The sequence below is a fragment of the Balaenoptera physalus genome, assembly GCF_965194825.1.
Source record: "Balaenoptera physalus genome assembly, chromosome: 6".
NCBI lineage: Eukaryota > Metazoa > Chordata > Mammalia > Artiodactyla > Balaenopteridae > Balaenoptera > Balaenoptera physalus.
This window is the reverse complement of record NC_138885.1, coordinates 105,100,322-105,124,215: the sequence shown is the minus strand read 5'-3', so window position 1 is coordinate 105,124,215 and position 23,894 is coordinate 105,100,322. Positions and strand designations below refer to the sequence as shown.

Below are 23,894 nucleotides of genomic sequence, written 5' to 3'. Positions count from 1 at the left end.
AGCATTTCTCTCTCACTTTTAAAGTTGGCTTTAGTGATTTGAATTATAAACTTGATGCTTTTAAAATGATAGAGTGAAAGTAAAAAAAAAAAAAAAAAAACTTCTTTACCATTACTTGGTCATTAAACTATAGTTTATATAAATATAAATTAGTTTTAGGTCTATATAAAAATAAACATGAAGTCATCACTGATTTCTAGAATGATCTTTGTTTTCACTGTTTGTGTTTTAATACCTTATTTGCTTTATTGACTACACACTTTTACATAATTTTGCATAAATGAAGTCATTAAATGCTTATTTTCTAAGTGCAGTCTTTTTTTTTTTTCCTTTTCTTTTTGCTTGACTCTCACCTCTTTTTCTCCCTGCTTGATCCTACTCTTCCTTTCATGTAAACTAATGAATGTTAGCATTCAAGGATGTGGCTTTCTATAATTTATGTGCATTCCTCTAATCCTTTATATATTATTGTACTGTATGCACATTCATATACAGAATGGTCATTGTTTGCATTATTAAAATGAGGTTTCATTATAATACTTTTCTGCATATTACTTTAGTCATACAGCAATACCTTGTGGAAATTCTTCCAATTCAATAGATTTAGTTTATTCATTCTTTTTGAAGATTGTAAATTTTTTCATACCATGGAATTTACTCAGCCAATCCTCAATTGTTGGACATTCTTTTTGTTTCTAGTGTTTGCTTTTGTTTTTTTGCTCGTGTAAGCAATGTGGCAACAACTACTTTTGTGCCTATGACTTCACACAGTGGTATTTTTATTTCACAGAGGTGAATGTTCAAGATTGAGGGATTGAAGAATATTATATTCTGTTTTAATAACTATTGTCAGATTGCTTTCCAAAAAAAACTGTATACATCCACCAGCAATACATGAAAGTATTCTTCTTCTTATATCCTTGAACTAGAATGTTTCTTTAGTAGTAAAGTGTACCATTGGTAAAAATGGGTAACTTGTGAGAATTCCAGAAGACATGCTTTTGGCTGTAAATTTTCTGTGGACATGAAGTAAACCCTAGATTTTCCAGAATTTTTATAAGTGATCTTGATCCTATAAAAGCTGCCACTTAAAAACTTTTGACCATATGGGAAATTTCTGACAATGTTCTACTAACTCTACTTTTTAGAACTGTTTCTTGAAATTATGTAACAAAACAACCTTAAGATACCTTTTTGAAATATAGGAAAAATACTAATGGACCAGATTTGTTTCTGTTTCTTCAAGTCTAATGTAACTCTGAGGCAGCTGGCAGAATTAAAAGAAAAATCTCAAGAGTGGGTGGATAAGTCACCATTTTTCATGAATTCCTTCCACCTGTTAAACCAGACGATTCCAGTTCTCCAGGTAGGAGATGGTTCTGTTATTCACTTTTGTACGAATTGTAATTCTTTGAGATTTTAATCACCATCGTTATGTGAATGGGCAGATAGTAACTTAGAATCCATATTCAACAGATTAAAATTGCCTCTGCTCCAGAGAGCAGATCTGAGACAGGATAACAGATCTGTCAGTCATGTTTGTAACCATCCTCACCTCTTATACCACAGTTTCTCTGTATGTAATTCAGAGATAAATCATTTTACAAGTTGATCCTGAGGCATAACTAGTGATGTAAATCTATTTTCCAAAATTAAATGCAATAAAAAATTCTTAAAATATGCTTATTTTATTTCTCTAGATTATGTTTTGCTATTTTAACCGAACCAGAATTCCTAAAATACTAATATTCTGAAGAAGAATGTTAAATGTGGGGAGTTCTTTGGTCGAAACATTTGACACTCTATTTTAGGTTAAAGATTTGACAGTGCAACTCAAATCCAATACACACTAGTTGAAAAGTGTAATCTGCAATTCCCATAAAAGACGCAGGGTTTTCTGAAAAGGATGCAAGTAGTGTGGGGAAATGTTCCAATCACAAAGAGAGCTATTGGCAGCTAAACATCTAGCAGCAGAGTTAGACCCATTATCAATAGGAGAAGAGAAAATTTTCAGGAATGGTGACAACTTAGGAACTTCAAGAGAGTATGGCTTGTGTATTCAAAGACTTGAGAGAGGCCCTTGGAAAATTGATGGAGCCCTAGAAGATTTTTGCAACAACAAAAATGCCCTTCTTTATAATCATGCTCAAGAAGTTAAATATAGAACAAAGAATTTGTGTCATACAACTTTGTTAGGAAAGTTATACGCAAAAGATGCTTTACTCAGTCTTTGTTTTGACTATCAACTAGTGCATAGTTACAATTACAACCTGAATTTTGTTATAAATGATAAAATTAATTTCTAAAATAGATATTTAACACAATTAATACAAAATAAACTTTTTTTTTTTAATTTTTATTTATTTATTTATTTATTTATTTATTTATTTATTTTTAATTTATGGCTATGTTGGGTCTTCGTTTCTGTGCGAGGGCTTTCTCTAGTTGTGGCAAGTGGGGGCCACTCTTCATTGCTGTGCGCGGGCCTCTCACTATCGCGGCCTCTCTTGTTGCGGAGCACAGGCTCCAGACACGCAGGCTCAGTAATTGTGGCTCACGGGCCCAGCTGCTCCGCGGCATGTGGGATCTTCCCAGACCAGGGCTGGAACCCGTGTCCTCTGCATTAGCAGGCAGATTCTCAACCACTGCGCCACCAGGGAAGCCCCCAAAATAAACTTTTCATCAAACATCTTCCCCACAATTTACTATTAAATTTAGTTCTAATATTAAGCATGTCCATTTATTTTAATATCCTACTCTTCTCTGATCTTGAGCACGTTACTATCTTGATTAAATCTCAGTCCCCCCCGCCCCAGTTTTACTGAGAAATAATTAACGTACATCACTGTATAAGTTTAAGGTATATAGCATGATGGTTTGATATATACATATTATGAAATGATGACCATAGTAGGTTTAGTTAACATCCATCATCTCATACAGGTAGATACAATTTAAAAAAAAAAGGAAAAACATTTTCTCCTTGTGATGAAAACTCTCAGGCCGTACTCTCTTAACAACTTTCCTATATGTCATACAGCGGTGTTAACTATAGTTATCATGTTGTAGATTACATCCCTAGTACATATTTATCTTATAACTGGAAGTTTCTACCTTTTGACCACCTTTATCCAATTCCCCATCTCCTCACCCCCTACCTCTGGTAATCACAAATGGATATTTTAAGTGGCCTTTTATAGTGAATCTCAGATAACAAAGGCTACATGGAAGGTACTTTTGACACATGTGTTTTCCTCAGTGGAAAATTGCTCTTTTCTCCTAAAACTTTTTTTCTGTGAACAGATAAAAATCCCACACATATTATTTCATTAAGGGAAGTTTTGTTGGCTAAAGCAGTGAATTAAGAAAGGACATTATCTGTGCATAACAGTTCCAAAGTACAGTAATTTGCTAAGAAGAAATGCTATGACCATGTCCATAAAGGGATCATTATCTAATGGGAGTATCTTTATTTTGTTCTAGACCAAAATAAGTTCCTGTTCTCAATTATTGAGGAAAACTTATTTCTGAAAATATGTACAGAATTTGAAACTTCAAGCTTTTAGCACATGACCTGGCTTTGCCATTGTGAACTCTTAGGCAAATGACTTAAAATACTTGCTACAGTTTATGAAACTCTAAAATGGGTCCATTGATAACCACTTCACAGACTTATGAAGATCATATTGTGGAAGCATTTGAAAATAATATTATATATTATAGACAGGATTGATTGTAACAGGAGTGATAAGAGAATGGAAATAGAATTTGATGGATCGTCTCTGAATTGCAACTAACACAGTGCTTTCCTTATTAGTAACGTTCTGATTCAGATTTTCCACAATGTGCAAATTAATTCCTGGTAAATAGTTAGATTTTAAGGAACTTGGGTTATCAGTGTATAGCTGCATGATAGCCATCTGTCTTCATGCTACCAACTACTCTTAGTCTCCTCAGCAACTATAGATTTAACAAATTAATTCTATTATATATATGCTCTTTGAATACATATTATTCTTAATCATTTATCTCCATGATAACAAAACAAGATATTGGTAGAAGGACAGAATAATAAGTAGTACTGAACTGTCCTCTAAAGGGAAAACAACTTAAGCATAGCTCACATAAAAACTAGGCCATGAATTTACACACAAGATGAATAAACATTTCTTTAATCAAGTTGAAGTCTCTCTCTTCAACTTTCCTTTCGACCCTTATTAATTGTACATCCTTAGGGAAATTTACATAGCTTCTTGGGCCCTAGCCTTGTCCTCTATTAACTGGGGATAATAATAGTACTTACCTCTAGGTATTATTGAAAACTAAGTGAGAAAATCAAGGTAAGGTAAACTCTATTAGACAGTGCCCAGCACTTAGTAAAATCTCAATAAGTATTACCTAGTAGACAACTACAGTGGTAGAATTTATGTCTCCTAATTTGCAAGATAACTACAAAAGCCTTTATATTTTTAAAGCACTTTTTTTTTTTTTAATTTTCAGTCTTTCCATGAGCTACTCCATGTAAAGTTTTATCATCAGTTTATTTTTCCATGTTCACATAGCTGCACTTATTACAGTATAAAACAGTACCATAATAATTTACATCTGACTAATCTGATTAGATACCACTTTACAGAAAAGTACCCTGAAGCTGGAAAAGGCTGAGTGCTTGCTGAAAGCCTCTGAGCTAGGAATTAGTAGGACTAGAATACAAATCAGTTGGGAGCCTTTGCAAAATGGTGCATTGAAAATGCCCAGTAGTGGTACCTCATTTCACTGTGGTGTTATTTGAGAGATGATGATTAAACATGTTTTCTTTTTGTATTGAAACTGATTCCCTCTATTGTTAGAATACTCTAAGAAACCCCTTTGTGCAAGTTTTTGTGAAATTCTCCGTGGGACTTGATGCTATTGAACTCTTGAAACAGATGGATGAACTCGGTGAGTCCAGAGTCACAAAACTTTTATTTACTTGTCATGTCAGAAATGTGAAAAGCCTGTGCCATATAAGATCTTCTTTTCCTTTTCTTCTGTATTTGGTTTCTATCTAGTTATCCTAAGAAAAGTAAAATCCTGGATATATCTATCCATCTTCTTCCTCGTTAGTTTTTTTTGTTTTGTTTTTTTAAATTTTATTTATTTATTTATTTTTGGCTGTGCTGGGTCTTCGTTTCTGTGCGAGGGTTTTCACTAGTTGCGGCGAGTGGGGGCCACTCTTCATCGTGGTGCGCGGGCCTCTCACCGTCGCGGCCTCTCTTGTTGCGGAGCACAGGCTCCAGACGCGCAGGCTCAGTAGTTGTGGCTCACGGGCCTAGTTGCTCCGTGGCATGTGGGATCTTCCCAGACCAGGGCTCGAACCCGTGTCCCGTGCATTGGCAGGCAGATTCTCAACCACTGCGCCACCAGGGAAGCCCCCTAGTTAGTTGTACAGTTACAAGTAGTAATGATTATTTTGATACCCAGTGCCTGTAGTTAGTTTCGGTAATTATAATGCAATATATTCCGTGTAAATGCAGCTTGTCCTTCAATCACAGGTAGGTTGCTAGAGGAGGACACTTTTTTGGGGTAACTTGATGAAAAGCAAGTCTTTAAGGACAAAAGAAGATGAAATGGTTTATTTCTGGCTACATTTATAATTTTATCTCCACTGGCCTTAGTATCACTTTGACTAACTCAGAATGTAACCAGGAGAAGTTATAGAGTTAGCAAAAACAAAACCAAAGCGATGCAGAGACTCAAACGAAAATAAACCTAAATCACTATTCAAGGTTGGCTCCTCCTCTCATGATCATTTAAAAGGAACAGGCAGAAGAGGATCAAAGAAAGCTGTCTGAACTTATGCGTTCCCTCTGCCACATCCCCACCTTCAACATAAGGGATGCAAGATGTCTAATTCAGTCTGTGTCTGATTCCCTGTTGCTATGCAACCATGGGTAAGAGGAAGGGATTGAAAGCATCGGAATTTGACCACAGTAGAGCAGATGCCCCTCCTCCTCCCCAGTGCTACTGGGACTTACGTGATTTAGGTTGTAAACCAGTGGGGAGGAATTATGCCTACATTTATATTCTGTATAATTTTATGTACTTTATGATAGTCAACCCTGTTTGATTAAAGAAAGATGTTAGTGATTTATTCTCTAAAATTATCATTTGGGTAAGGAAACATTTGATCAAAATATCAGGGATAAACTACAAATTTCCTATATAGTTTTTTTTTTAATTTCTAACTTTGGATATAGGAGGTGAGTTTTACAATTTAAAAGAAGGTTAAAATGACTACCGCAGTGAGACTTACTGTTTGTTTAATTGTATATTTAACTTAGTATCAAAAAGGTTTTATAGTTTGGATTTGGGGAGCACTGACTCTTCATAGCTCTATCTACCAGCATTTCTGAAGAACCCTTTGCTGTTGTGTTGATTTCCAGTGGCCGCTGGAGGCCACTGTTCAACCACAATTTTACCCCTCCCCCACCAATGTCTATATGAAGCAAAGCATTTCACTTTAAATTCTAATGAGAGGTGCATTTAAGAAGTTGCCCCCTGTGAGAAATTTAGTCTTCTATTGGACGATGGTAGAGACATGTTTGGGTTCTGTGAAGAGGGATTTATGATATCACAGCCTTCTCAGTATTCATGATGATCAAGTCAGTGAAACTTTAATTGGCCAAGTGATTTATTAACTTGCAATTTTATATTTACCCTTTGTCTCAGTTGATTTCCTCATAAGGAATCCTGAAATTGAAGAGCAATTAAATCTTCTTTCTTCCAGAGTAATTACCTGGAAAAAAATCTTGATCATTTTATCTAGATTAATACAGATATTGAATAGAGATAGCTCACATAAGGTTTTAAGTCAAACAGTATTAGAAAGTTGTAACTGTGTGGCATAGATTGTCACCTGAGAAATGATTCTGTATCCCAACTGACTGAATGATGTCATTTATTTGTTCTACACCCTCTGCATAGACTTTCCTTGCTTAAATTCTTACATCTACATTCCCTGAACAAAGCAAGCATTTCTGTTTATTCAAACGTTTCACCTCTAGCTTATAGTTTTCTTCCTAACTGATGCAGATAGATTTTTAAAAATTGTTCACCTTTAGTCTTTGGTTAATTGAATTGTAGCAGAATATACTTCTGAATTAGTTTGTACCATTCTTTGTACTTGGGTTTACTGTGTCTGTAACTAGTTCAACATTCTCCTCAGTGAACATTTGCACAACTGGCTACATTTTCCCAGATATAGAGTACTAGATATTTTTAGAGTAAATTCTACAAGTTCTTATTATTTATAATCTGGTTTAAGGTTTACTACTTACCAAAAAATCAGTATTTTGTCTTGTTACTACTAGAAACAACATTATAACACAACATTATAATATGCTTTGTGTCTGGTTTTTTTTTCTTCTTTAGATATTCTAAGGCTAAAATTAGAGAACGGCATTGACCTCATTGATCATCTTAACACACTGTCTTCCCTGACAGTAAATATTTCCTCCTGTATATTGTATGACCGTATTCAGGCAGCAAAAAGCATAGATGAAATGGAAAGAGAGGCTAAAAGACTCTACAAAAGCAATGAACTCTTTGGAAGTAAGTGTTATTCTACTAGAATTTGAGCTTCTCTCTGTACTAAAATTGGCCAAATTCTTCCCTCCTTTCATCCAGAACTCAGAAAAGTAGTTGGGGGTGGAGGGAGGACACTGTCCCCTCTGATGTCCTTAGAAATGAAAACCTTTCATGTAGGCAACCAACCGTATTGGTTGAGGAGCCTTCAATATGTGTAATTTTGTTGGTATGGTTAAAATTAAAACTGTAAAGTATTACATAGTTACAGGATGAAGTTGAGTCCATCCTCGTAATCAGTCAAGATTATTCATTTATGTGTGTGTGTGTGTGTGTGTGTGTGTGTGTGTGTGTGTGTGTGTGTGTGTTAATTTCAGTAAGTGGCTTAGAGTGATATATTTAATCTGGCCACTTAGTTTGTGATTATCTTCTCAAACTCCTACTTTGAGTCTCTGAGGTTGTCACTTTCAGTTAGCCACCTTTTCTGTAAATTAGAAGTCTGACCTTACTGTCACATTACTAAGTCAGTTGCCTGTTTGGCTGCCCCCTATGTGTACCCTCCAAACAATGAATAATGTCAACCATAAAATAACCTTCTAATGTTGTTGCCATTTTATTTTTAGGTGTTATTTTTAAGCTTCCTTCCAATAGCAGCCAGCACAGAAGCTATGACTCTGAAAACGTCTCTCTTCCTCCTGTTGTAAAATATACCATCCGCATGAGTCTTAAGACCTCACAGACCACAAGAAGCATAAGAACCAAGATATGGGCCCCAGGACCACACAATTCTCCGTCAAACAACCAGATCTATGGCAGGGCTTTTGTTTACTTACAGGATAGTATTGAAAGAGCAATCATTGAATTGCAGACTGGAAGGAACTCCCAGGAAATAGCAGTCCAGGTCCAAGCAATTCCTTATCCCTGCTACATGAAAGACAAGTAAGTCCATGCACTTCCAGGCATTTTAAATAATCAACCACTTTTTTTAGAATTCATTTCTTTTCATTCATTCACATGTGTCGCATGAAAGGAATAACGTTCACCAAACCTTTGTCAAATGCTTGTTTCAAGGAAAAGATCCACAGTATATCCATGTTTTCTTTAATATAATCCTTAGCCTTCCAAGTACTTTGGCCCCCAAATTAAGAGAGTTGGACTCCGGACTTGAGTGCATCGCTGCATGATTTTGATGTTACCCACTCTCAACTGGTTTTACTTTCCTCTAATCAAATAAGGATATTAAACAAAACAATCTTAAAACTCCCTTCCAACTCTCAAATTTAATTAGAAGTATGTGAGTGTAGGGTCAGTTTTACAGAAAAAAATTAATAAAACATTATTGATCAACTCTCTAAGGTAAATATTGTGCTATCTGAAACTATCGTATGTATTCTCAGTCCACTTGGTAGGAATCTTTATCTAAAATGGTTTTGCTAAATGAACAAAAAATGTACAGATCATGCTTTTAGACAATTGAATTTGAATATTCAAGAAATTTGCCAGTAGGGTAGCACTGAATGGTTCTTCCACTCTGACCACAGTAAGAAAATAAGGTTGGTGGGCTAAGTTTTTCATGCTCATTCTACACAAAAGCTTGAGGCTGAATATTACTTTAAACGAATTGTGCTTGTTATTCAGCCCAGTTATTGCAGTTTATATACAATTGAGATGGGTCTGGATTTTTTTTTTTTCTGTTTCTATCAATGCTTCTGTCTCCTTTGACTGCTTCAAGAGCTATAGAGATGAGGTTATGTAGCTGTTTGTGCAGCAGTGATACGAGAAGACAGGTGATGATTCTGTCAGCAGATTGTCAAGGTTAGCTACTTATTGTAGAAGCCAGTCAGGACCTTGTTGCCTAAACCATGTGTGAACTGAAATGGCTTGCATGAATAGTTAAGACCTGTGGTTTCAATTAAATGAAAATTCTCATCTATTTTCCTTCTGACTTTCTTCCCCTTGTGAATTTTAGTACCTAGGATGGTAGTTACCTGGATGTTTCTTTTAAGAGTAAAGTAACTGTACTCTGCATTCTTCATGGGAGTATGAACATAATGCCTTAATGTACCCATATAAACTCTTTGTTGCATACAAAGTGCTTTCACACATATAATTTCATTTGTTGCACCAAACAACCTTATAAAGTGAGAGCAGATTTTATCAGCCACGCTTTCCAGATGAAAAAATTGAAATCCAAGTAAATTGCCTGAAGTTGAATAGCTGGTACTGCATTGGTCCATTAATTACAATACCAGAATTTTCTCTTTCATACTATACCAAACCTAAAACACACAGTCACTTGAAAGAAACATTAGCGGGGATTTGTTATTAATGAATGAAGGCCTTTTCCTAATTCCAGGGCCAGAAACAGCATCAAGGCTGGACCTGATCCAAGACAAAATTCAGTCAACAAATATTCTTTAAGTGCTTCCCCCTTGCCAGTTTCCCAGGAACCAAAAAAATTGGATGTGGCCCCAACCCTCACTTCTCCCCCACTAAAAAATCCTTCATATCTCTGTTGGTGATACACTTCTGATGCTAAAGTGAAAATGAATGATGGTGATGTCATGTTCCATAAATATTTGCATTTTTCATGGGGACCTTGAAGGTAATTCCTTGGCCTTATAGATTAAAAAGAAAATGGCCTTGGGACATTCCTGCAAGTGAAAGTTTCAGTGGAGCCTAATATGTAAAACAAATCAATTTAGAGATTCTCTCATTGAAAACTATTCCTTTGCCTTAGCCCATAGTTGGTGGCTAATGTCAGCATCATGGTTCTTAGAGTGTGGTCTCCAGACCAGCAGCATCAGCATCACCTGGGAGATTGTTTAAAGTGCAAATTCCAAACCCCATCTCAGATATAATAAATCAGGAGCTCATGGGTGGAGCCCAGAATCTGTTTTAAAAAGCCCTTCAGGTGATTTCGATGCATGCTCAACTTTGAGAAACACTGCATTTGAACATTCAGGTACTATGGGCCAGCCATTCAGGAATATATTTAGGGCGCAATGAAGTCTTCCAGCAACCCTCTAGTTACCAGAAAAAACATTTCTATACTGTTTATGAAACATCCCCTAGAGCATTATTTTGAGGAATCCAAGTTCTTTGCATTTTAAATCAAATGATTTTGAGTTTCATTCTATTTCGTTTTGGGAAATTTGGTTTAATAATAACTATCAGCTTCCAAAGAGTAGATAAGTACAGTAATTTGAGAAGATACATCTTTTAGCTAGGTAAACCAATCACCATCTAATTTTAAATCTGCCTTTTAGAAAAGAATTTAGTTTAGACAGAAGGGCTTAGAGCCTTGCAATTATATCTGTATAATAATTATTTTCCTGAACAGGACATACACAAACACCCTTTAAACAATTTGGCAATTTTATCTAACAATCCAGAACTGTTTTACTCTTGCAGCAGTACGGCAAGAAAATCATGCACTTACTGTTAAGTCAGCTTCACACTTCATAAATGAAAGAGTCGTAATAATAATTAGTCTCAATTTCAGAACAGGATTATAATTTCAGTGTAGGAGGGAGTGTGTTCTTTATACATTAAAATCTGCAAATGTGACATTCATTTTGGTCACTGGATTTTTGTTTTTTTGTTTTTGTTTTTGTTTTTCCTTACAGCTTCCTAACCAGTGTCTCTTATTCCCTTCCAATCGTGCTCATGGTTGCCTGGGTTATATTTATAGCTGCATTTGTAAAAAAACTTGTTTATGAGAAAGACCTCCGACTTCATGAGGTATGTTGAGAATCTCTTATTAAATAAGTTGTACATGGATATAATTAATTACCATGATTTTCGTCATACCTAAGCAAACTCAGAAAGCCTGACCCATACCTGGTGAATTAGATGGAAAAATATATTATGAAACATTAAGGCAGCTGGTACGGCAATATTTTGTCTTCTCAAAAAGTTGTGTAGAAGTTATTTTATAAATGCTTCTGAAAAACGAAATCTGAATAATTCTGAATAAAATCTGAGTACGATTTATGATCCTAACAGTAATTTTTGCCCAAGAAGTTACTTGTAGGACTTAGGATTTAACAAAAGAATTTTAAATAATAACAATAATAACTGTTAAGAAAGGAAAATTGTTGGCATAGTAACTAAATGAGTCCAAATGAAGATATAGATATATAGATACAGACATAGATACAGATATAGATAGATACAGATTTGGACGTGGACAGAGACATATGACTTGTTTCAGCTCTCAAGAAGCAAATTCTCTTTCCAGTATACCTTGTCTCCTTCAGTTCTCTCTCACTGACTTGTGATTTATAGAGACTAAGAATTTCACGTTATGCTACTGATTAGGTTAATAATATGACGATGAAAGACAGGACCTGGGATGTAAAGCATGATCTCTTCTTGAACATATTCTTCATCATTATCCCCAAATCCAAAATATCTCACTTCTTTTTAGAATTTATGAAAAAGCATTGTGTGATTTTTTGATTGTATTACAGTAGAAATAATTTTATCTGCTAATCCTGTAATGAGCCCATTCTTTACACTCACTCATGAAGTGACAAGATAGCGGAAACATTTCAAAACTGAGGGACAATAATTATTGCAGGCCTGGCTGACAATCTGAAACAATGAGGTTAGAGTAACCTGTTAGCCCAATTGTACTTTTCAGACTTACTTTGCCAGTGCTTTTAGGCAATTGATTATTTCTCCTTACAAAGTACAAATTACTGCTTTATGTTTTTGTCAGCTCAACATCAGACTTCCAGGGTTGTCCTAGAGTTTGAACCCACACTTTTTACCTTTCCTATTTGAATTCTGGGTGATCTTCAGCTGCATTTTTATATTTCAGTTATAATTTGGTAAAAGTCTCATCAACTGGTTTGAGCCCCGTTGTTTTCAGGACTGTGTACAATGTTTTCTTAACCCCAATTTAGAAACTCGAATCCATGCCCTGTACCATAACTTTGGTTGCAAGCTCCTACCTTATATTTCTCTGTCAGGTTCCTGGTACTCAGAAGTGAATCTTTACAAATTAAAGGAAAACTTTGAAATAGAAAACTGATAGAAACTGAGTTCTTTTCTACAGCACAGTAAATAATCTACCTTAAAAATATAAGTAAATATAAGCATGTGTGTGTGTATATATGTATTGTGATATATGTCTATTATGTATATATTATATACGTATATGTAAAATACATGCATTCTGTATTATTTTGGTTTGAAAATAGTACTCTCTGGGGGATTCCCTGGTGGTCCAGTGGTTAGGGCTCTGCACTTCCAATGCAGGGGGGAGCGGGTTCGATCCCTGGTCGGGGAACTAAGATTCTACATGCTGCATGGCATGGCCCAAAAATAAATAAATAAATAAATAGTACTCTCTGAATGCATCTATGGATGTCATCAAAAAACATCAAAGCACAATAAAGAGTTTTTCTCAATAGAAGACATGAAAGACATTTTTAACAATGAACCAGTTTCTGTTTGGTAGCTCTGTGTCTTCATTTTGCAGGCGTCCACTTTCAAAATTTAACTAGCTGAGTCTTGGGGGTCAAAGTTACATAGTGGAATATCACTGAACTTGGAATCAGAAAATAAGGCTTTGAGTCTTCCAGTTCATATTCACTTGGGCCCAATCCCTTAAACTCTCTGAGTCTTGTCATCTAGACTTCATTCAGCATTATATTTCCAGAATGTACTTTCTCACTGCCAGAACAGAAGAGATATTCGATTATTCATTTTTTTATCAATTCTAAGAATGATTTTTTTTTCACATTTTAAAGCCTCTGAAATTGAGATGTATTTGATAGGGTGTCATAATTTATTTGGCAGTGATTTTTCTTTCTTGGTGGCATGTAAAATAATGACACATCTTAAAATTAGCAGTGTCGTAAATTTAAAGGAATATGGTCTATTCGTGAGATGAGTTGATGGAAGCTGGTGTGGAACGAGTAGAATATTTCTAATGCCCCTGCTCAGCCTACCTCCTCTGCCAACAGTTCTAAACTAACCTCCTCCTTTTTCAAGATGAAAAAGCTGAGCCCAGAAAGTGAGAGGTGACTTGATGAAAACTATGGGCTAGTTAATGGTAGACCTGGGTCTAAAACGCAAGTGTCTGGACTTCTGACCAGTTCTTTTCCGTGTCATAGCTACCTTCTCTCTCACAATTTTATTTTAGTAGCCTAGACTCCTAATGACTATTGAAGATGATGGTGGATAGACTCTTAGGTTACCAGCGACTCAAGATGCCTTTTTGATATTATCATTTTAATATTTACTAAGATCTAAAGCTGCCCGTTCTCCGTTTCCTTTTCCCAATTGAATAAAAAAGTAAACAAACAAACCAACAAAACATTTTTCCTTCTGTACTTGTTGTCACAGCTAGGCAGAGAAACCAGGTCAGTTGCTAAATCAGTGAAGCCATTCACCTTTGAACTTGTTATGGTATGATTCTAGTAAACTCCTTTAACTTGTTAAAGAAATTTAGCACAAATATTAATGCCCAATAAGTTTATTGATAAAATGAAGCCTGTAGTTTAAAAAAAACTATTTCAAAATGTCTTGCAATTGAGTTTTATTCTGCATTCCTTGCTTTTTAAAATTAAAATATTAAATCTGTACAAAAGCTGATTTTATATCACACCAAAGAGTTGTTTTTCACATTATGTTCTCGGTTTCGTGGTTAGTTTCATCTATTTGCTCTAATATAAGTCATTTATGGGGACTTGATTGTTTATATTGCTTTGGAGACAAAATTTTGGAGTTGTCCTCTCTCAGTTCAGACAGGTAACCTAAAACACCTGTGGTCAGCAGACAAGATTACCAAGAATTATGCAAGAGTCTGTAGTCCTGTGGTGCTTCACTTGAGGCAATTTTTTATGTCTTCTTTTTTTTTGAATGCTAATTTATTCTTTTTTTTTTTTAACATCTTTATTGGAGTATAATTGCTTTGCAATGGTGTGTTAGTTTCTGCTGTATAGCAAAGTGAATCAGCTGTATGTATACATATATCCCCATATCCCCTACCTCTTGCGTCTCCCTCCCACCATCCCTATCCCACCCCTCTAGGTGGTCACAAAGCACTGAGCTGATCTCCATGTGCGATGCAGCTGCTTCCCACTAGCTATCTATTTTACATTTGAAAATATATGTAAGTCCATACCACTCTCTCACTTCGTCCCAGCTTAAACTTCCCCCTCCCCGTGTCCTCAAGTCCATTCTCTACATCTGCGTCTTTATTCTTGCCCTGCCCCTAGGTTCTTCATAACCATTTTTATTTTTTTAAGATTCCATATATATGTGTTAGCATACAGTATTTCTTTTTCTCTTTCTGACTTACTTCACTCTGTATGACAGACAGAGTCTAGGTCCATCCACCTCACTACAAATAACTCAATTTCGTTTCTTTTCATGGCTGAGTAATATTCCATTGTATATATATGCCACATCTTCTTTATCCATTCATCTGTCGATGGACACTTAGGTTGCTTCCATGTCCTGGCTACTGTAAATAGAGCTGCAGTGAACATTGCGGTACATGACTCTTTTTGAATTATGGTTTTCTCAGGGTATATGCCCATTCGTGGGATTGCTGGGTCATATGGTAGTTCTATTTTTAGTTTTTTAAGGAACCTCCATACTGTTCTCCATAGTGGCTGTATCATTTACATTCCCACCAACAGTGCAAGAGGGTTCCCTTTTCTCCACACCCTCTCCAGCATTTATTGTTTGTAGATTTTTTGATGATAGCCATTCTGACAGGTGTGAGGTGATACCTCATTGTAGTTTTGATTTGCATTTCTCTAATGATTAATGATGTTGAGCATTCTTTCATGTGTTTGTTGGCAATCTGTATATCTTCTTTGGAGAAATGTATATTTAGGTTTTTTGCCCATTTTTGGATTGGCATGTTTGTTTTTTTTTTTTTGATATTGGGCTGCATGAGCTGCTTGTAAATTTTGGAGATTAATCCTTTGTCAGTTGCTTCTTTTGCAAATATTTTCTCCCGTTCTGGGGGCTGTCTTTTCGTCTTGTTTATGGTTTCCTTTGCTCTGCAAAAGCTTTTAAGATTCATTACACCCTATTTGTTTATTTTTGTTTTTATTTCCATTTCTCTAGGAGATGGGTCAAAAAGGATCTTGCTGTGATTTATGTCAAAGAGTGTTCTTCCTATGTTTTCCTCTAAGAGTTTTATAGTGTCCGGTCTTACATTTAGGTCTCGAATCCATTTTGAGTTCATTTTTGTGTATGGTGTGCTCTAATTTCATTCTTTTACATGTAACAGTCCAGTTTCCCCAGCACCACTTATTGAAGAGGCTGTCTTTTCTCCATTGTATATTCTTGCCTCCTTTATCAAAGATAAGGTGACCATATGTGCGTGGGTTTATCTCTGGGCTTTCTATCCTGTTCCATTGATCTATATTTCTGTTTTTGTGCCAGTACCATACTGTCTTGATTACTGTAGCTTTGTAGTATAGTCTGAAGTCAGGGAGCCTGATTCCTCCACCTCCGTTTTTCCTTCTCAAGATTGCTTGGGCTATACAAGGTCTTTTGTATTTCCGTACAAATTGTGAAATTTTTTGTTCTAGTTCTGTGAAAAATGCCATTGGTAGTTTGACAGGGATTGCATTGAATCTGTAGATTGCTTTGCATAGTATAGTCATTTTCACAATGTTGATTCTTCCAATCCAAGAACATGGTATGTCGCTCCATCTGTTTGTATCACCTTTGATTTCTTTCATCAGTGTCTTATAGTTTTCTGCATACAGGTCTTTTGTCTCCTTAGGTAGGTTTATTCCTAGGTATTTTATTCTTTTTGTTGCAGTGGTAAATGGGAGTGTTTCCTTAATTTCTCTTTCAGATTTTTCATTATTAGTGTATAGGTATGCAAGAGATTTCTGTGCATTAATTTTGTATCCTGCTACTTTACCAAATTTATTGATTAGCTCTAGTAGTTTTCTGGTGGCAGTTTTAGGATTCTCTATGTATAGTATCATGTCATCTGCAAACAGTGACAGCTTTACTTCTTCTTTTCCGATTTGGATTCCTTTTATTTCTTTTTCTTCTCTGATTGCTGTGGCTAACACTTCCAAAACTATGTTGAATAATAGTGGTGAGAGTGGGCAACCTTGTCTTGTTCCTGATCTTAGTGGAAATGGTTTCAGTTTTTCACCATTGAGGACAGTGTTGGCTGTGGGTTTGTCATATATGGCCTTTATTATGTTGAGGAAAGTACCCTCTATGCCTACTTTCTGCAGGGCTTTTATCATAAATGGGTGTTGAATTTTGTCAAAAGCTTTCTCTGCATCTATTGAGATGATCATATGGTTTTTCTCCTTCAATTTGTTAATATGATGTATCACGTTGATTGATTTGCGTATATTGAAGAATCCTTGCATTCCTGGAATAAACCCCACTTGATCATGGTGTATGATCCTTTTAATGTGCTGTTGGATTCTGTTTGCTAGTATTTTGTTGAGGATTTTTGCATCTATGTTCATCAGTGATATTGGCCTGTAGTTTTCTTTCTTTGTGACATCTTTGTCTGGTTTTGGTATCAGGGTGATGGTGGCCTCGTAGAATGAGTTTGGGAGTGTTCCTCCCTCTGCAATATTTTGGAAGAGTTTAAGAAGGGTAGGTGTTAGCTCTTCTCTAAATGTTTGATAGAATTTGCCAGTGAAGCCATCTGGTCCTGGGCTTTTGTTTGTTGGAAGATTTTTAATCACAGTTTCAATTTCAGTGCTTGTGATTGGTCAGTTCATATTTTCTATTTCTTCCTGGTTCAGTCTCGGTAGGTTGTGCATTTCTAAGAATCTGTCCATTTCTTCCAAGTTGTCCATTTTATTGGCATAGAGTTGCTTGTAGTAATCTCTCATGACCCTTTGTATTTCTGCAGTGTCAGTGGTTACTTCTCCTTTTTCATTTCTAATTCTATTGATTTGAGTCTTCTCCCTTTTTCTCTTGATGAGTCTGGCTAATGGTTTATCAATTTTGTTTATCTTCTCAAAGAACCAGCTTTTAGTTTCATTGATTTTTACTATTGTTTCCTTCATTTCTTTTTCATTTATTTCTGAACTGATCTTTATGATTTCTTTCCTTCTGCTAGCTTTGGGGGTTTATTGTTCTTCTTTCTCCAATTGCTTTAAGTGTAAGGTTAGGTTGTTTATTTGAGAAGTTTCTTGTTTCTTGATGTGGGATTGTATTGCTGTAAACTTCCCTCTTAGAACTGCTTTTGCCGCATCCCATAGGTTTTGGGTCATCGTGTGTTCATTGTCATTTGTTTCTACGAATTTTTTGATTTCCGCTTTGATTTTTTCAGTGATCTCTTGCTTATTAAGTAGTGTGTTGTTTAGCCTCCATGTGTTTGTACTTTTTATAGACTTTTTCTCGTAATTGATGTCTAGTCTCATAGCGTTGTGATCAGAAAAGATACTTGATATGATTTCAATTTTCTTCAGTTTACCAAGGCTTGATTTGTGACCCAAGATATGATCTATCCTGGAGAATGTTCCATGAGCACTTGGAAAGAAAGTGTATTCTGTTGTTTTTGGCTGGAATGTCTGTATCAATTAAGTCCATCTTGTTTAATGTATCATTTAAAGCTTGTGTTTCCTTTTTTATTTTCATTTTGGATGATCTGACCATTGGTGAAAGTGGGGTGTTTAAGTCCCCTACTATTATTGTGTTACTGCTGATTTCCCCTCTTATGGCTGTTAGCATTTGCCTTACGTATTGAGGTGCTCCTATGTTGGGTGCATAAATATTTACAATTGTTATATCTTCTTCTTGGATTGATCCCTTGATCATTATATAGTGTCCTTCTTTGTCTCTTGTAATACTCTTTGTTTTAAAGTCTATTTTGTCTGATATGAGAATTGCTACTCCATCTTTCTTTTGGTTTCCATTTGCATGGAATACCTTTTTCCATCCCCTCACTTTCAGTCTGTATGTGTCCCTTGGTCTGAAGTGTGTCTCTTGTAGACAGCATATATACGGGTCTTGTTTTTGTATCCATTCATCCAGTCTATGTCTTTTGGTTGGACCATTTAATCCATTTACATTTAAGGTAATTATCGATATGTATGTTCCTATTACAATTTTCTTAATTGTTTTCAGTTTGTTATTGTAGGTCCTTTTCTTCTCTTGTGTATCCTGCCTAGAGATGTTCCTTTAGCATTTGTTGTAAAGGTGGTTTTGTGGTGCTGAATTCTCTTAGCTTTTGCTTGTTGTAAAGTTTTTAGTTTCTCCGTTGAATCTGAATGATATCCCTGCTGGGTAGAGTAATCTTGGTTTTAGGTTTTTCCCTTTCATCACTTAAAATATGTCCTGCCACTCCCTTCTGGCTTGCAGAGTTTCTGCTGAAAGATCAGCTGTTAACTTTACGGGGATTCCCTTGTATGTTATTTGTCGCTTTTCCCTTGCTGCTTTTAATATTTTTTCTTTGTATTTAACTTTTGATAGTTTGATTAATATGTGTCTTGGAGTGTTTCTCCTTGGATTTATCCTGTATGGGACTCTCTGCACTTCCTGGACTTGATTGACTATTTCCTTTCCCATAATAGGGAAGTTTTCAACTGTAATCTCTTCAAGTATTTTATCAGTCCCTTTCTTTTTCTCTTCTTCTTCTCGGACCCCTATAATTCGAATGTTAGTGCATTTAATGTTGTCCCAGAGGTCTCTGAGACTGTCCTCAATTCTTTTCATTCCTTTTTCTTTATTCTGCTCTGCACTAGTTATTTCCGCTATTTTATCTTCCAGGTCACTTATCTTTTCTTCTGCCTCAGTTATTCTGCATTGATTCCTTCTAGAGAATTTTAAATTTCATTTATTGTGCTGTTCATCATTGTTTGTTTGCTCTTTATTTCTTCTAGGTCCTTGTTAAACATTTCTTGTATTTTCTCCATTCTATTTCCACGATTTTGGATCATCTTTACTCTCATTATTCTGAATTCTTTTTCAGGTAGACTGCCTATTTCCTCTTCATTTGTTTGGTCTGGTGGGTTTTTACCTTGCTCCTTCATCTGCTGTGTGTTTCTCTGTCTTCTCATTTTGCTTAACTTACTGTGTTTGGGATCTCCTTTTCGCAGGCTGCAGGTTTGTAGTTGCCTTTATTTTTGGTGTCTGCCCCCATTGGCTAAGGTTGGTTCAGTGGGTTGTGTAGGCTTCCTGGTAGAGGGGACTAGTGCCTGTGTTCTGGTGGATGAGGCTAGATCTTGTCTTTCTGGTGGGCAGGTCTGCGTCCGGTAGTGTGTTTTGGGGTGTCTGTGGCCTTATTATGATTTTAGGCAGCCTCTCTGCTAATGGGAGGGGCTGTGTTCCTGTCTTGCTAGTTGTTTGGCATAGGGTGTCCAGCACTGTAGCTTGCTGGTCGTTGATTGGAACTGGATCTTAGCATTGAGATGGAGATCTCTGGGAGAGCTTTCACCGTTTGATATTATGTGGAGCTGGGAGGTCTCTGGTGGACCAATGTCCTGAACTCGGCTCTCCCACCTCAGAGGCTCAGGCCTGACACCCAGCTGGAGCACCGAGACCCTGTCAGCCACATGGCTCAGAAGAAAAGGGAGAAAAAAAGAAAGAAAGAAAGAAAAAAGTAAAATAAAATAAAGCTATTAAAATCAAAAATAATTATTAAAAATAAAAGAAATTAAAAAGTAATTAAAAAGGAAAGAAAAAGAAAGAAAGAGCACCCAAACCAAAAAACAAATCCACCAATGATAACAAGTGCTAAAAACTATACTAAAAACAAAAACAAAACAAGGAAACAAACAAACAAAAAACGGACAGACGGAACCCTAGGACAAATGGTAAAAGCAAAGCTATACCGACAACATCACACACAGAAGCATACACATACACACTCACAAAAAGAGAAGAAGGAAATAAATATATATATATCATTGCTCCCAAAGTCCACCGCCTCAATTTTGGGCTGATTCGTTGTCTATTCAGGTATTCCACAGATGCAGGGTACATCAAGTTGATTGTGGAGATTTAATCCGCTGCTCCTGAGGCTGCTGGGAGAGATTTCCCTTTCTCTTCTTTGTTCGCAAGGCTCCTTGGGTTCAGCGTTGGATTTGGCCCCGTCTCTGCATGTAGGTCGCCTAGGGCGTCTGTTTCCACCCAGACAGGACGTCGTTAAAGGAGCAGCTGATTAGGGGGCTCTGGCTCAGTCAGGCCGGGAGGAGGGAGGGGTACGGAACGTGGGGCGAGCCTGTGGTGGCAGAGGCCGGCGTGATGTTGCGACAGCCTGAGGCGCGCCATGCGTTCTCCTGGGGAAGTTGTCCCTGGATCACGGGACCCTGGCAGTGGCGGGCTGCACAGGCTCCCAGGACGAGAGGTGTGGATAGTTACCTGTGCTTGCACACAGGCTTCTTGGTGGCTGCAGCAGCAGCCTTAGCGTCTCGTGCCCGTCTCTGGTGTCATGCTGGTAACCGCAGCTCGTGCCTGTCTCTGGAGCTCGTTTAGGTGGTGCTCTGAATCCCCTCTCCTCATGCACCCTGAAACAATGGTCTATTGCCTCTTAGGCAGTTCCAGACTTTTTCCCGGACTCCCTCCCGGCTAGCTGTGGCGCAGTAGCCCCCTTCAGGCTGTGTTCACACAGCTAACCCCAGTCCTCTCCCTGGGATCTGACCTCTGAAGCCCGAGCCTCAGCTCCCAGCCCCCGTCCGCCCTGGCGGGTGAGCAGACCGGCCTCTCAGGCTGGTGAGTGCTGGTCGGCACCCATCCTCTGTGCAGGAATCTCTCCGCTTTGCCCTCTGCACCCCTGTTGCTGTGCTCTTCTCCGTGTCTCCGAAGCTCCCCCCTCTGCCACCCGCAGTCTCTGCCAGTGAAGGGGCTTCCTAGTGTGTGGAAACTTTTCCTCCTTCACAGCTCCCTCCCAGAGATGCAGGTTCCATCCCTATTCTTTTTTTATTCTACCCTGGTATGTGGGGAGTTTCTTGCCTTTTGGGAGGTCTGAGGTCTTCTGCCAGCGTTCAGTAGGTGCTCTGTAGGAATTGTTCCACCTGTAGATGTATTTCTGATGTATTTGTGGGGAGGAAGGTGATCTCCACGTCTTACTCTTCTGCCATCTTGAAGGTCTCCTGGCTGTTTCATTTTTGACTAATTATTTAGCCTCTTTATGCCTCTACTTTTTTCACAGTAAGTGACATGGAGACCTTCCCACCCAGGTTCTCTTTTTCACTCTATGCAGCCAGGCAACTTGTTCCTCAACCTCAGCTCTGTGAGAAAGGGGATATGTTTTCCTCCAAACTCCAGAACTCCACACCCCAGAGGCCCTCCTTTGGTCATGCTGCCTCTCCCCTTCTGCCTAATTTATTCTTTTTTATGTGTTCTTAGTACACACTATCCATCCTACTAGTGAGAATTTGGAATATTCCAAGTAATGATCACAATATCCTTTATATCTTAACTAAAAACAATAACATAAATATCTATAGTAGGATATAAAATTTGAGGTAGAAAATGTTATTTCCTATTAACCAGTGCTTGACATTCTTGTTGAATTGAATGAAGACATTGCTGTCAAGTAAATATATGTGTATTTATGATTTCTTTTCCTGACAGCATTAATGTCAATCCCTGTGCATAAGCTTCTCTTGAATGTGACACATTTATCCACAATCTTACAGAATCTCTTTCTTGTCATTATTTTCTGCCAAGAACTGGAATAGACTTTGACCACTGTGCAGAGGGGTTTTCCTGAGTAACACGTTATCAGATATTGATGAATTGCTCCAGCAGGTTTGGGGAGCTTGAGAAAAGTGACTCTGATTACAAAGCCAACACCTGAATCTGTCACCCTGAGGAGACACTAACGCCAGCCGTTCTCTGTGGGTGACCTTCCATTAGCAAGTTTGGTCTTGTTGATTATCTCGAAGTTGGCAGTGAATCTGAATAATTTATGGATGACTTACATGGTCTCATTGCCTTTTCTCTTTATGAATAACAGCTGTTCTTCTCATGGCATAAAATCCTGAAGTTTAACACTGAAGTTTGATCTAGAATGTTAAGTAGTAAACACTTTTGGAAGTACCTAACCTGATCTGTTTTGATAAAAAGCAATGATCAGTCTCCAACTTTTACCAACTCTTGGGAATAGAAATCTGATCTTGAGCCTTGAAAACTTCAAAATTACGGTGATCAACACCTTCAGTCCTGGTCTTTGGGTTTGCTAAATTATTTTTTAACAAGGCTATGAATGGAGAATTTTCTAGGTATATAAATGTTTTATACTGAAGCTATTATCCATTGTCAGGGAAGGAAAACATATTTATACATTAAGTCAGCTGTATTTCATGTCCTTGATAGAGTCCTTGATATTGTATATCCACCTTGTAAAATATAGTGACTTGCCTCCTACTGACCTACATTGCTATGGCAGGGGGGGGAATATTTTTTGTGTAGGTCACATGAAATTAGGTGGTGAATATCAGCTTTGGGGTAGTTATATGGGTTCTATAACTTACCATTTAATTATATTCAAATAGGCATTACACTCAGTAAAAACGTCAAAATACAAATAACTGGTAAGTCACCAAAAAATTGGTGAATATCTCTGAAATGAAGTCATCAAACATGACACATGTAATGTGTCAAACATGACACGGTAATTTCTCAAATGGGGTGGGGTGCAGGGAAAGAATTGCTAAAATAAGATCTGTGAGGTCTTTTTCACACCAAAATGTAGTTTTCTTTTCAATGATAGATACATAGCAATGGAGAAAACCTTCCATAGTGAATCTTCACTCCATGCTGATTTTTTTACTTTGACCCACACATTTATTCCTATGGAAACATAGATTGAGTCTTTACTGCAAAGGATGGCAGGGTCTGGGAGGAGAGAAGTAGTAGGAGAGAAGAGGGTGAGGAAAAGGGCAAAGTTAAGAGGAAAAGTCACAGGATTTCCACAGTGGTGATTAGCTTAAGGCCCACAGCTTAGACTCTTGCCAGTCAGGTAGCTGTTTCCATGGTAACAACTGGAGCAGCAGAGTTATCAAAATGTAATAAGTTGCAAAGGCAAAAAGTAAAATTCACAATTTTGCTTGTAAAGCAAAAGATTTGGCACATTCCCTTTTTTTTTTTTCCTGGACAAGTTAGGTTTAAAGGGGGAGGACATTGAAAATCCTTGATTTTACAAAAAAATACTGGATTATAAAGCTGTTAGTGGAACATTTCTTTTGTTCTTTTTTTAAATGGAATTTACATTCATAAGCTTAACATTAATCAAGAGTTGTTAAAACTAGAAACCAGGTACAAATTCAAGTCACCAAATTCAAGACACCCAAGGTCTTAGGGACTTCAGATCTTTCAGAATCCTTTTGAGTTAATGCACAAACATGCTGGTCTGT

At 37.1% G+C, this 23,894-nt stretch overlaps 1 protein-coding gene across 4 annotated transcripts in view; it reads left to right on the top strand.

Moving 5' to 3' along the window:
- ABCA12 (ATP binding cassette subfamily A member 12) overlaps positions 1-23,894 on the top strand; it is a 186,481-nt gene that overhangs the window by 111,901 nt on the left and 50,686 nt on the right. For all 4 annotated transcript variants that reach the window (XM_082467468.1, XM_082467469.1, XM_082467467.1 and 1 more), the window contains 5 exons: positions 1,247-1,366; positions 4,851-4,941; positions 7,414-7,593; positions 8,190-8,505; positions 11,196-11,310. In XM_082467468.1, coding sequence (XP_082323594.1) covers positions 1,247-1,366; positions 4,851-4,941; positions 7,414-7,593; positions 8,190-8,505; positions 11,196-11,310 — 822 coding nt within the window. The remainder of the gene's footprint in view (positions 1-1,246; positions 1,367-4,850; positions 4,942-7,413; positions 7,594-8,189; positions 8,506-11,195; positions 11,311-23,894) is intronic.